Source organism: Hypomesus nipponensis, chromosome 18 (assembly GCF_054491055.1).
Source record: "Hypomesus nipponensis isolate SF chromosome 18, ASM5449105v1, whole genome shotgun sequence".
Taxonomy (NCBI): domain Eukaryota; kingdom Metazoa; phylum Chordata; class Actinopteri; order Osmeriformes; family Osmeridae; genus Hypomesus; species Hypomesus nipponensis.
In genome coordinates, this window is record NC_140378.1 from 10,503,285 (window position 1) to 10,517,941 (window position 14,657).

General features: G+C 42.8%; 1 protein-coding gene across 1 annotated transcript; it reads left to right on the plus strand.

Annotated features, from left to right (window-relative positions):
* Positions 1-13: 13 nt before the first annotated feature.
* Positions 14-4,987, plus strand: LOC146252050 (transcription cofactor vestigial-like protein 4). Its single transcript, XM_084681170.1, has 6 exons — positions 14-201; positions 601-744; positions 1,212-1,377; positions 1,745-1,970; positions 2,073-2,187; positions 2,365-4,987. Exons 2-6 carry the CDS (start codon positions 663-665, stop codon positions 2,562-2,564), a joined length of 789 nt encoding a protein of 262 aa, XP_084537296.1. The 5' UTR covers positions 14-201; positions 601-662; the 3' UTR covers positions 2,565-4,987.
* Positions 4,988-14,657: the final 9,670 nt, after the last annotated feature.

Below are 14,657 nucleotides of genomic sequence, written 5' to 3' on the forward strand. Positions count from 1 at the left end.
TTGAGCTTCTGCTAGCTAACCTAGCCAGACTTCTTTGCTGTATTTTCTCTGGTCTGTTCTGAGACAAGATATGGCGCAACGTCCCTTTGTCTAAGCGAACGGTTTTGAGTAGAAATGTCAACCAATTGATTTGTGATAAGTGATACACATTACATTTCTTCAGCTTTGAGATTTTGACTGGCCTATAATCAAGAACGAACTGTAAGTTGGCGTTTTCGTAAGCTCGCAAATGGTTTCTCTGACTTTAAAAAGTTGACTAGCGTTAGCTTGCAAGCAAGGCTAACTTTACTAGCCAATACAGCAAAATAGCTAGTTAGCGTATAGCTGGTGTAACGCGTCAGCTAGCCAACTCATGTTTGCCATCGTCGAAGTAACTTTATTTTAGTTTTTATTTTAGCTTTTTAGCTTACTGTAGGTAGATTTGTTCAGCTGGTGACAAGTTTAAGGACAACGGTTCTTTAGCTACATAAACTGTGTTACTAATACAAGTAGTTGTACGGATAGCAGTGGACTAGCTAGCAACCAAACCATCGTAGATTGCTAGCTAGCCACTGAGCTAAATACAGTACGAGTAACACTTGATGTTTTCGATTTCCGCAGGAAAAGAGCTGCTTAGCTTACGTATTGCTAACTTCATGTTAGCAATCAGCAAGTACGTGTAAATGCTTTTCACGAGAATGGACCTGTTGAACTCTCAGTTCCTGGACAAAATGAACAACAACATTGGGAGACTACACTACGAAGGTAAGTAGTCTTGACGTACACCTGCGAGATTTTGCGAACCTCCGTCGGCCTCAGCCAGTTAACGTCGTTGGACTCGGGTGACAAACAGAAAGCTAGTTAACTTGCAATTCTGTACTGGATGACATATAGCATCTAGTTAGTAAGTGTATTCTGCCTTTCTTACCACTGACATCTAACAGCTAGCTACCTAGTTAAGTCTTACGAGCAGTTAATTAAAACATAAAACCACATGCATTTTTCGATAGCTAAGTTGCTGTAAAGCATCTTTGCTTTGTCGCTGGCAAAATAACAGTTTAGCAACTGTGGGTTAGTAAAAACAGTCACGTGTTCCATTTAAACCGTCTGACTGCAGTTTTAGCTGTTAACGAGTTAACGAGCAAGTTATCAAGATATCCCAGCATGCGTCTTTCAATCGTTTGTGAAATGACAGTATACCACAATGAGTGAGCTTAATTTCACCCACACAGGTGAGTCCAGGATGCCTTCCATACCCACTGCAATGACCAGCATGAGAACTGGACCTCCTCCCATATGCCCCAGCAAAAGAAAGTATGGCGAGGAACAAGTGGAAGAACGTATTGACTGTGACAATGACCATATGACCAAAATGAGCCGTCTGTTTGCTGCACAACTGTAAGTGCATCATAAAAATGAGATGCAACTAGCTGCTCGAGGTTGTGAATGCTTTGAGATTTCATTTGTAGGATTTTAAGTATTGAGAATGTATTCGTCTATTGCTTGTGTTCATTTATTGTTGTGCATGTGGTGAACCATGTTAAAGAGCTGCAGTCAAAAGCAAATGCCATGTCCATTGCCATTTCAAGTGTGTTGTGAACAAGACATACAGCTACTAAATCCCTGCTACCCCATTAAGCAACACTGCACAGTCAATCGGCTGACATCAAAGAGGGCAGATTTAAGTGGCCTATGAATAGACAGAGCAGTTGGTGGTCTGTGTGTTATGCCTTTGGAATAATTTGCCACTTGTCCTCTCTTTAAGGGGACGGCCCACTGGTGGAGTCAACCGCAATGACCCCTGGAGCCACAGCCCGAGCCCTGCTGAGCGCATCACTTCCTCTTCCAATGGTCTCCATGGCAACCACATGTACACCTCAGTCCACAGCTATAGCATGGAGCAGCCACTGGCCCTGACCAAAAGCAACCTGGATTCTAGTCTGGGGAGTACTGAGATACCTGGCATGTCTGGTCCTGTGGAGCGCAAGCAGGTGAGTTACCATGGAAAGACAACAATCCATATGATTCTGCCCTTTGTCTTCGGTTTTCCACTCATCAACCTGAAACCATTTGTTCATTTGTTTATGTTATAGAATCGTCCTTCAGTGATCACCTGTGCTCCTGCAAGCAATCGTAACTGCAACCTCTCTCACTGCCACAAGAACGGTTGTTCACCTAGCCCACCCATCGACCAAAGGAAGACCAACGGTAAGTCTTACGTTAGTATGCCTCAGTCAACATGTCTGGTTGAGTCAAGGTATTTACATGTTCCGTGACATGTATCTCACATGCCTGCAATTGAACATGTATAATTTTGTAGGTTTTCATTACAGCTGTTTGTATGGACAGTCGTTTGATTAGCCTTTCACTCCTCTCTAACCTCAGCCAACACAGCCTGTGACCCTGTGATTGAGGAGCACTTCCGCCGCAGCCTGGGGAAGAACTACAAGGAGCCAGAGCCTGTGTCCAATTCCGTGTCCATCACAGGTTCTGTGGACGACCATTTCGCCAAGGCCCTCGGGGAGACCTGGCTCCAGATCAAAGCCAAGGGAGGAGGGCCCCCAAGCCCAGAGACCAACTTCTGATATGGGGAGGCAGGAGTGACTGCTTCCCTGGATGTTGGATGGTGGATCACACTCTTGTTCTGTGTTTCCTCATGAAGAGTACAGATGGTTCACCATATCCTTCACCTAGCACAACTTCCCCTGAGCTGAGAACAAGACAAAATATGTATTGGTTTGAATATGGTGCTCACTTAGGGTGCTCTTCTATGGACCCAGAGGTTTTCTGCCAGCCTCTGTTAAAGTACACTTTACTGCCCTTTACCCACACCCCCACCGTTTTAGGTCACATCAGGGGAGGAAATTAATTGGTTCAGATTCTATTTTGGAAAATGCCAGGTTGACAAACCATCTATATGACTAGCATTTTGTGGGCAGTGTTATTGTAATGTTACGAGTTTTGCAGACTTAAAGTATAGTGCAGTAATATTTCTGATCATATTAATTGATAGATACCTCCATGAAAGGTCAGATGTTTTTTCAAATCCCTCTTTTGCCTTACTCATTAACCAAAGAAATCCATTGCCTTTTCCAACAAGAAGCCATAGGTTTGCTTTGCGCCCTTTTTGCTCATTTCTGACATCCTAGGTTTACTATGACAACATCTTCACTCATGTCACCCTGCTGTTTTTCATGTTTTACTTGAAAATGACAGCTAGGTCTGATTTGCACTTTCATGTGTATGACTGTTTTGGCAACTCCTTACCTGTTTCAATCTGAGCTTACATGTTCAAGCGTGACAGTGTCTTTATTTAGATTTGCAAGTTTAATTCTGGTAGTTTCCCCATTTTTCTTCAGTTTTCCCACATTGCTGAACTGGACCTACATATTAACTAAATATAATGTTAGTCTTTGTGTTTTATTTTTCTACTCACTGTGGTTCACTTGGTAGATTAGACATTTGTATTGAACTCTTCTCACCAAGAAGCATGTTTTCAAATAGCTGGGATCTATTACAAACTCTTTTTCTGTCTATTTAGCTTCAGATTTTATTTTTTATCCTTAACAGTTAGAAATACTCACTGCTGGTACAGTTGTACTCAATATATGTTTTGTATCTGGTTTTCATTAGTATATGTCTACATTAGCATCCATCCACAAAACACAGCCTCCGGCCAGGCTGGGAATGCAGTTTAGCAAGCTAGATCGCATGGTTATTCTATGGCAATGGATGCTATAGCTTTATGCATGATTGAAAACCTTCATAATCGATAGACCAGTCCTATCTAAGAGTTGACTATCTTCATGATACAGTCATCAGTAATACTTTTATTTATTCAAACTGTATTACCTCCACTTAACTTTAAGCATATTGTATCCCATTTGATGAAACTTTGTCAGATTGACTACTGTTCTGAGGGTGCAGAGTATTGGAATCCTCGGTCCTTATTAGTCAAAAATTTGATTTATTTTAAAAATGTACTTTCCACTTACCTGGCCTTGAACAAAGCCTTTCTAAAACGTCTTCATATAGAGGCCTAAACACAGTGACTATTCTTTCAGTAGGACCCAACTTGGTCACCTTTGTAACTTAAATGAGGTCTTGTCAATTCTATTTAAGCGTTGTGAGCAGAAGTTTATTTACTCAAAATGGTGGTCTTTGGATGTGAACTGTCTAGATTTCAAAGCTTAGAGGAAAATCAGTGTGAATGCCATCCCAAGTCCAAAAGAGTCTTGATAGAGCTGATCCTTTTGTTGAATAACTTGTATTACCCCTATTATTTCTTTAGTAAACCTAGCTTATTTGTCAACACTGACAGAAAATGATATTGTACATTGAGATTGAGTAACTTTTCAGCCGTTTGAGAAAATTATATATGTGCATTTAATATTCTACACTGTCTAAAATTTACTATATTAACTATCCTGTTTTTTAATCTTTTGTTTTACTTGGATATCTTAAGACTATCGTTGCGCCGCGCGTAATGATTGTAGAGGATTTTTCTTTTTTTTTAAGAACAATGTACTCATGTAGCATGGATATTCATTATCCTCTAACCATGCCTTTTTATCTTCATAAAAAAGTTGATCTTTTTCCAGGATTGTCAAAGGTGTGATAAGTGCAGGAACACATCAGTCATTCTATGAAAAGACTCTCTCGGTACCATGTCAGGATGACTGCAGTGCTGCAGGTTTAACAGTCTGTATGGACCGCAGTTTGGAAATAATGGGTTTTCTGGGGATCTGCCTGTTTGACACAGGGCTATTCTCAGCAATGTCTGTGGGTTTCATATTCCAATATTATTTAACTGCAAGTAAACTGCTTGGGCCTTTTTTTAGAAAAGTTGGAGAAACGAAATCTTCCTGGTGTCTTTCACACGGAAAATGCATTGAAATACTGTTGACTGTTCATCTGTATTTTGTTCACTTTTGGCCTTCTCAAGAAGAAAATGCCACTGTTTTTCTACATGATTTCTTCTAAATAAACAAAAGTGCTCTTCCACAGACCAAGGCTCAAAATGTATGTATTGTAGATTCATAAACAATTGTTTACTAGTTCTCAGTATGCTCAGGGCTGCTGAAGTTTACTGTGTAGTATTCACAAATGACCTGAGTGGCCTTTTTTGGGAGGCACAGGGTAATAACAAGCTGCAGCTGTGCTGTGGTTTAGTTGTTTCTCTGGGCTGGCTGAGATGGATGACAATACTTCTCTCTGCCTCTCAACACACACAAACACACGTCTTGTTATTTAGAGGGGCCAAATAACAAAAGATGAACTAAGTAAATTTGTTCTCTTTTAGAGCCATAAAAGACAGTTCAGGATTAAACAAAACCCCCAGATATATCCATGACAATATGCCTGAATAACAAACAAAAATGATGTAATAAGACTTACACACACACACACTCTAGAGCAGTGTTAACGTGTAAAGCCAATAGTGAATCCCGGAGGCTGGTGCCAGGCAGGCCGGTCCTAACCCTGTAATTTAGTCTTCACTGTTTAGAAACTTTATAAAGCAACTTAATTGGAGAGCGCAAAGAAGGTCTGCATTTTGGAAGTGTGGTCAGAATGCCACATTACAATCTTGTATCATCGGGGGTCAACATTTCTAATGTGTTATTGAATTAGAGTAAGTACAATAAAACCAATTAATGAAATTCATAACAAATTTACATAACCTTTTTTTGTAAAGGTCTCTTGGCTATTGAAGCAGAATGTGTGACACAGAACCAGAACATCTGGTTTGAGTTATTTTCTCACTATGGAAAGAGTTACACCCACTTTAATGTTTCCTCCTGTTTTGGGATACTAGTCATAGTTGTTTTCCTGTAAAAGTGGTAGCTATGCATGTGAGGTTCTTGACTCAGAGGGGCTGATTGAAGTAAGAAATCATCATGGTGTCTCAAATCCTAACTGTTCTTTTCCGCACACAAAACCTATATTGACTGTAGTCGTATTTTGATATGCAAAAATATCAGGACTTTTGCTTTTGGTATGTTCAAACAACAAAGCTGTGCCAACTCAACGGTTGGTTGGGGCCCAAACCTATTTCTTGGTGTTACGCAGCAGATGGCAGTGTTGAATCACTTTTCAAACAGAACCATAACTCCATCCCTTCCCTGGAGACCAGACAAAGAATTGAGCATCATCACTCTGGAAAGACTGGATTTGAGGAAATGTCTTATATAAAGATATATTATTTATGTCAAATATTTTTTTACTGACTTCAAAATAGATCTTTTGTTTTTGTGTGAAAAAAAAAATGGCATGATGAAATTTCATGATAAAAGCTGCAAGGATTGTTGTGTCGTTCAAGAGATTCTATGTCTTTCTTGCTTTGCAGATGTTTGATATTGGTCTTTGAAAGCAGCTGCTTTTGTCAAAACAAAAAGACTGCAACAGATTTGTTTTTCTGAAGATTTCGTCATGCGACAGGATTCTTCTGGATAGCGTTATTATCAATGGGTTTGTTGTAAATGCAATGCAGTCAATATGCTAGCGCCCCCTCAGTTTGGAAAATTTGAATACACCCAACACTCCTCATAACAAAAATCCTCTCACTGGTAGAACAAGATCCCTTCGTTTTTTGTGTCTATATTCCCTCAGGCTCAAAACTGCTTCAAACCCCCTCCAACAGACCCCTGCCTCCACCAGATTAGACCCAGCCATTCAGTTACCACAATGCCAGCACTCCCTCCAAGCCAAGCCTTCCAAGGAAGCCTGCTCCTTTGGGATTATTGCAAGTGAAAATCCACATTTCCTTGCTTGTGTAAAATCTAAACCAAGAGCAAACCCAGCATAGACATCAGTCCACATCGGCAGCCGACACTGAGAATAGGGTCTAAATCAGGACGACACTTCAGGGTCACGTCAAATTCAAGCGGCCCTTTCAGTGTGCAAAGCAAGCAGGGAGCATGACGTGCTGGCGATGAGGACTGGTCTTCAGTCCCTGCCTGCTGTTATTTCTGTAAGGGGATGGCCTCTGCTCTCAGACATAGTCAAGACTGATGTCGGTCAATGCTTTCTGCTCCATTCTCCTCATACTCTAATATGTTAAATGAAGCAGCCAATATAGTACAGGCAGTTGCACACATCAGACAGATAGTATCATGTGACAATTAATCCCATTGAATTAATGAGTCATTCTAAAGGGTGGATGGAGGAGTGGGCCTCTCCTTTCCTGTCACACACATATGACCTGTATGTAGCCCACAGGTTGGCCTGTATGTAGCCCACATGTTGGCCTGTATGTAGCCCACATGTTGGCCTATATGTAGCCCACATGTTGGCCTGTATGTAGCCCACATGTTGGCCTATATGTAGCCCACATGTTGGCCTGTATGTAGCCCACATGTTGGCCTGTATGTAGCCCACATGTTGGCCTATATGTAGCCCACATGTTGGCCTGTATTTAGCCCACATGTTGGCCTGTATGTAGCCCACATGTTGGCCTATATGTAGCCCACATGTTGGCCTGTATGTAGCCCACATGTTGGCCTATATGTAGCCCACATGTTGGCCTGTAGGTAGCCCACATGTTGGCCTGTATTTAGCCCACATGTTGGCCTGTATGTAGCCCACAGGTTGGCCTGTAGGTAGCCCACAGGTTGGCCTGTATGTAGCCCACATGTTGGCCTGTATGTAGCCCACATGTTGGCTTGAGCACACGTCTGATAAAGATCTTATTTTCTCGTTTTTTGCATAATTCCAAATGTTCTGTGGCTGATGAGGCGGTGAGGCTGCTCTGTTATCTACAACATCCTTGAATGCTCCACATCTGGGGAATTTGCATAATTGCCTGTAGATTATTTGAATATTATCTATACACCTCCCAACACACCCCCACCCTTAAAAAAATATATCTATGTCTTTCTGCTGTAAGGATGCACACACATCCTTGGGCAAGAGAATCTAAAATAGATCATACAAGCAACTGGAGTAGATGCACAAGCGCAAGAAGCGGCTCACGGGCAGACTTGAGTCATGCTGGCAAGATCATGCACCCTGTGCTGACAGCCCTACACACCCGATTACAGAACACGTCATTTCCAAATGCAGCCACAGCCCTACAATGGGTCGCAAACGAGGGAAAATTATCGAAAGGCTAGGCTCTGATTTGGCCCCACGTGATTGGGATCTGTAGTGAGGGTTCAGTGGGGGGTTGTGAGTACTTGTAAATTACCTTCAGAGGACTGACCTGAGAAGGCTCTGGTCTCAGCTATGGTGGAGGCTCATCCATTGTGTCATGTGGACTTCTGGCAAAGGCATAACCTCGATGGAGGAAAAGAAAGACAATACGGTCATTCTGGATCAGTATTCCCAGAACAGAAAAAGAACCTGTCAGTTCTTCTTAACATCAACAGGCTTCTCACCACCTCCACCACACTCTGCCAATCCCTGATATCTGTCCTCCTGCCCCATACCTCCAGATGTTGAAACATGGTTTGTTCAGATGCGTAATGTATGGCATGTAAACCATTGTTGGCTAGATTCCATCAATGACTTGATTAATGTTGTGCTGCCTCAGCTTAGCTCAGTAGCTGTTGTCTCTCTGCCTTTTACCCTGCTCTACTCCACTTCAGAAATCCTTATTAGAGTACATGAAAAGAGGTCTGTGGACCGTATGGTGTTTGATGAAGACCATTCTGTTAAGACACATTACATAATTTCCCTTGAACTTTGAAATATTGATTCCTCGTTGAATGATTGATCATGGAATCCATCTGCCACACAATGGCTTCGGCACCATGTTTTCTTTCTCAAGATAATCAGTAGTTTCATATGAACAAAAACAAATGATCAGCCAATATTTCTTGTTAGCCAGCAACCACATTTTTCATGTCTTACAACATCAGCACCCATTGCAATTATACAAATTCTTTCCTGCGTACCAACTGACACAGAAAAAGATGGGTATGGCGACAGTAGGACTCGGTCATGGAGCAGCAGATAAATGCTGAACCATCACTAAGGGGCATTCTCATGTCTCATTATCAGCCTCGTTAGGACGCATGTTATAGCTGCTTGACTGAGTAGCCCTAATAAGGAAAGTGACCCAATGCCAATATGAGTGGCAATGTTTCTCCTCTCACGTCTTCCATCTTCCCTGCCTCTCAGTGTCTCTCTCTCCCTGCCCCTATCTCTCTGTCTTTCTTTCAGTCTCTCTCTCTCTCTCTCTCTCTCTCTCTCTCTCTCTCTCTCTCTCTCTCTCTCTCTCTCTCTCTCTCTCTCTCTCTCTCTCTCTCTCTCTCTCTCTGTCTCTCTCTCTCTGTCTCTCTCTCTCTCTCTCTCTCTCTCTCTCTCTCTCTCTCTCTCTCTCTCTCTCTGTCTCTCTGTCTCTCTGTCTCTCTCTGTTTGGCAGTCACACACTCAGCCATGTGTGTGCTGAAGATGTTACATAATGTCCTCCTTTCACTGCACTCCAGATCAAAGAGAACAATCCGCCACAGAAAATCACTCCCTTCCCCATTTCTTCTCCACCATCACATTGTTTTATCAGTCTCGAGTATCCTCAGACTACACAGTAGGCAACTGTATCTACGCCATCACTCCCCTTCATGTCGGAAACCAAACAGAACAAAAGGGGAATGATCAGGAGGTTCACTATAGGAAACAGACAGCCAGGTTGGATATGCTGTACAGGATCATGCCACTGGACCCAGATGTGTGGATCTTAGACTAGTGTAGTGTGAGGTAGTTTATGTGTATGTACCCTATGCAGGCCTATGTCACTTCAAAATCTTGTCGGTAGAAATTAACATATTTTCTGTTTTGGGGATGTATATTGTGACTCAGCATGCCAACACAATCCTTCACATTAATAAACATCCTTTGATATTGTCCAAGATGTGTCAACAGACCAGTGCTTAATATGTTTACAAGTAAAACTATTTGTCCATTGCTGCTGTTTCCACAGGTTTTGTCATCCAAGAGAATGAATTGGGGGAGAGAAAGAGAGAGAGAGAGGGACATAGAGAGAGACTGAGAGAGAGAGAGAGAGAAAGAGATAGAGAAAGCATCAAACGCTGTCAGAGAGACTGTGCCTGTCCGCGGGCTTGTGAGGATTGAAATAATGAGTGTGTGCCGAGGAGTATTTCCCCCCAATGCTAAATGTAGGCAGCAGATTTTGGTACCAAGGAGCATGGAGGACGCCAGAGGACATAAGAACAACAGAGAATTGGAGAAAGCAAGAAAAAGAGAAAGATAGAGAGGGAATCATCTGGCTCCCAGTCCAAGCTTTGGGGGGAGCATGTCCTGGAGTGACATGCCTACTGTATGCTCTACACTCCATATGCTGTAACTTGCACCTTTCGGTCATTTTAAACTGTACAGAACCTGGACCGATAGAGGACTTTTTGATTCCCTCTGGTACGGTAGCCCTCCTTATCTCTTCTCAGCCCCCCACCTCGTAGAAGAGTCTGGTCCAAGGGAGCAGAGCAGCCAGGTTATCTATGGGGTTCAGCCGGGAGGAGGGAGGGGGGATGAGCAGGTGAACCAGGAGAGAAGTATCATCAGGACATGCTGCACATTCACTGGCTGCAATGCATTGTGGGCCGCGAGCTCTGCGGCAGAAGCATCAAGTGGAGCAGGGGAGAATGGGAGAGGCCAGGGCTTCAGAGCATGTTTTGGGGCTCAAACCGTTATCACACCTGACAGTGTCTGTTTTGGGCTTCAGAGGTGCACAGGGCATGCGTGAGCGGCTGGTCAGCTGTAAGGTGGAGTGATAGGCAGTGACGCGTCGCGCGCCACATTATACCCTGCCAAGAGATGTGTTTGACAGCCGACAGGAGCGTCCCTCTCAACACTGCTTACGATCTAGCAGTTGAGGGAAACACACATATTGCAGACCATGATGGAGGATGATTGAGAGCCTTATGTTCGGTTGGTCCATACTATTTCATTGATTCAAACTGATTTGTGCAGTCTACATTCAGGTAATAAATACTGTATATGACATTTACAGACCCCCCAGTAAGTGACGGTTGTTTACTGACTGTACAAAACCCTAAAGGCTCCATGATGTTCCTGACTGAGCATTCTGGCTCCTGTTTAGCTCCAGGATAGGGGTGTGTAAGGGGACTGTAGCTGTGCTGCCCCAGGGGCAAGGGCCCTGGCTGGAAAGGCTGCTGTGGCCCAGCCTGGTCCCACTCACCCATCAGTGAACACAGCCCCTGAGCCTCTCTGACAGTTGGGAATAGAAAGAAAGGGCCACATCAGCCCCATGAGAGCTCTGATTCACCACAGCCCCTAGTCTTCGCCTAATGGAAAAACCCTACAATCTCTTCATCATGTGTGCGTACAAGGGAATGTGTGTTTGCTGTAACAAGTTTGTATAAATGTATGCTTTTAGAAGAGGTACCAATATAAATGTATACAGTGATGACATATGTTATACTTAGTGTTATAGAGATTCATATGTTTTAAGAGTGAGAAAGACATTGTGCGTTAAAGTGAAAGAGTAAGTATTATAGAGAGTCAGGTAACTAATCACACACACACAAACATAAATAGTACACGTTTCACAATATTACATCTGTCAGAAAGAAATCTTGTGAGACAATTCTAAGACAGCTGATTCATTAGCTGGCTTAGGCTGAAGGAACTCATTTCTAACATGTGTAGTGGTGCCTGAAGCAGACACATGGGCATGTCTGTTGTCTGGCTGGGGACCCTTAAGTCACATCTGACGAAGGAGGAGCCGGGGCTGCAGTGATGAGCCATTGGCTGGCCATTAGAGCAGAAGATCAGACAGTGTGCGTGACATGCAGGGAGAGGAACATGTCTTGCTCACCATGTGGAACTTTACACCCCGGCAAAGAGTTAGGATGAGCTGTTCACTTGACACATCCGAAAATAATTAGTTAATGACCCTCTTCATAGGTCAAGAGGTTGATGCCACTCATTGCAAGTCTTTCAGCACATGTATCTTCAAAAAAACGAACGAATCCAATCCCACAATACAAATATTGATACTTAAAAAAGAAAGAAAAAGAAAACAGAGGTATTACCCATGTGCATTCCCAGGTTTACAGGATGGTGATTACAGTTGCAGTTTTATCTTTCCATGAGGTATCTAGCTGGCTCCCTGCTTCTCTCTGTGTTTCTCTTTGACTAGTCTCTGGCTAATTTGCATGCAGAGTTTGAACCAAACTGTAATCTACAGTGACTCTTCAATAAGCCTCTGGCACATTGGGGAGATGTTATAAGCTGTGACAAAGACAAGACAGGCTAGAACAAACTGAAGGTCACTAGGGACAGCCTCCTGATTATCTAAAATGGCTTCTTCTTGTGAGTTTAAATTCCCACTCTCAGATAGAGGCTAATTCTTAAGCACAAGTGCAGAGGGCCCAAAGCATACCAAGTATCTACAAGGGCCCAGACACCACTTCACTCAGATTATTCATTGAGCAAATATGCTATCCAAAATGTGATCATGAGGGGAGACAAAATGGTTTTTCATCCTAGCCAGGGAGAAACTCAAGCAGTTGCAAAATTTAAATACTACCCTACTGACACACAGTGAATCAGCGGTATATATCACAGGTCCACAGCAACCATTTTGCTGAAGAGGGATGGGGGATGGGAAATATTAATCCTCCTTTTTGAAGGTTCTGTATAATTTTCAGAAGAGGGGGATTTGTTAAAACCCTTGCATATTCTTAAAGAGCTAGATAACCCACTAGTGTGAGACATGACTGGGCTACCTTTTTGGTATGTATGGGCTGTCTGCAGTTGCTACCTCAGTAGACAAGAGTGTGCCTCGCCTGCCTCTGAGCCACATCTATGTCTGCTGCGTCACCCAAACATCTCATCAACAGACGAATCAGGAGCAAAATATGACTGAACACATCTCTGCAGGCAGCCTCTAATCTCAATCCTCATCAAACAACGGCACTGATAAAATGCGTGATTGAGATTCAGGTAGTTGTAGTCTAAGTGTATACGTAGGGAAGGTCCTGGGCAAAATCGTGCAAAAACATACGCTTGTACGATTGTTTAATGAACTGGTTAACAAGTTCATTTCAGCAGGGTTCATATTCAAATTGGAAATGAAGTACGATTAGCATATATGCAGAGAGGCTTTGCATGCTTGACATCCTCTCAGCCCCTCTGCTGGAAATAGCCATGCACACAACATCCTCTGATTACATTGATATGTAGATTCATGCATCTGCAAAGATTCGTTATTCATTAATGTATTTGCTTTGAATTCTCTGGTGAGGGTAACTCAGACGGAAGTCTTGGGCAAACAAAATGTATCAGAAGAAAACTGTCACAAGTGAGCAACATTTTTTGGGGAAGATGATGAAGGCTAGGTGATTCACAAGGATAAATGCAAAATAGAACGGTCATTATGTTCTAAAATATAAGCTCTTAATAAGGGGAGAAACAGAAAATGATCCCCGTAATTATCAATCTTTTCATCCCAAAACCAGAATTAGCCTCTCCTCCTCAGTGGGCTTTGAGGATTAATAACAGTGGCCAGTGTGAGTTTAGAAGCTGGAGCGACTGTCATCCTTTTATAAAAGCATCATGGATCACCAGTTTGCTCCTTCAGTGTCCTCTCCCGCGGCCACACTCCAAGCTCTTTTTTACTTTAAAAATAGGCTCTCCTTTCACTGTGCCTCACTCATTGCACCCAACACCAATCAAGGTCCCCTGCTCTGCTTTCCAAAGATATCTGTCTCCATGAGATGTCAATATGGAACATATATGATCACTATCTAGAAAAATACAAAAGGTTTTTATTAATGCTTAGGTCTGTACAAATGTGTTCTGCTAGACTGATTTTAACAAATTAAGAGCTTCCCTCTACTGTCGTCCCCAGCTAACAATGATGATCCATTACTTTCATGGACATGAGACATGAGTTTAAGTTGTCTTAGTGGTGACTGGTTTTCATAGGTAATGATGCTAAATTATACATCTGGGAATAGGGAGGCTAGTAAGTCATCCATCACTGCCTAGTTCATAGGAGCTTCCATTAGGGACAATTATTCAAACCCCAATATCCTCACAGACACACAAAAACACCCACACATGTACACACACACACAAAAAAAACAAACATGCGCACACACACACACATACACACACAGTTTGCCTCAAGCTACCAGAGGGGACATCTCATTCTTTCATCCATGTGCGAGTCATTGTTGTGGTGTCAGCTGGTGCCATCTCTTTTATCACACTGGAAGCTAATGGAAGCAGCAACTGCAGGAGGTGGGGGAGAAGGCAGACACACACACACACACACACACACGCACACACAGACGACACTCACAAACAGACACACAGACACACACAGCCGTATAGAAGGGGTTTGGGAGATGGAGCGGGTGGGTACGTCGGGCCGCAGGGCCAGAGCTGTGCACTGGTGATGTGCCTGCTGTGGCCTCACTCAGCTCTGGCTGTGGATGCTTGCAACACAAGGCTGCCTAGCAGATATTTTCCTGTCATTATGTATAGATGAAACTGACCCATTTTGAATAGTTTTTATTTATTTTATGCCTTTCTTAATAGTTTTGATTCTATTCCATAAATTCCTTCTATTCCATCTCCTGTCGTCCACATGGCTCCAGTCAGCGCCCTGAAAATGCATCCATATCAAAACATTGTTTTGCCTGATCCTTGCCTTATATTTTCTCAACAGTGCATTTCATTACATGTGCAAA

Excerpts from the sequence above, each read along its gene's own strand:
- LOC146252050 (XM_084681170.1), top strand. The coding sequence starts at position 663 with ATGCTTTTCACGAGAATGGACCTGTTGAACTCTCAGTTCCTGGACAAA. Across the intron at positions 745-1,211 it reads TGGGAGACTACACTACGAAG|GTGAGTCCAGGATGCCTTCC; the intron begins GTAAGTAGTCTT and ends TCACCCACACAG. Across the intron at positions 1,378-1,744 it reads CGTCTGTTTGCTGCACAACT|GGGACGGCCCACTGGTGGAG; the intron begins GTAAGTGCATCA and ends CCTCTCTTTAAG.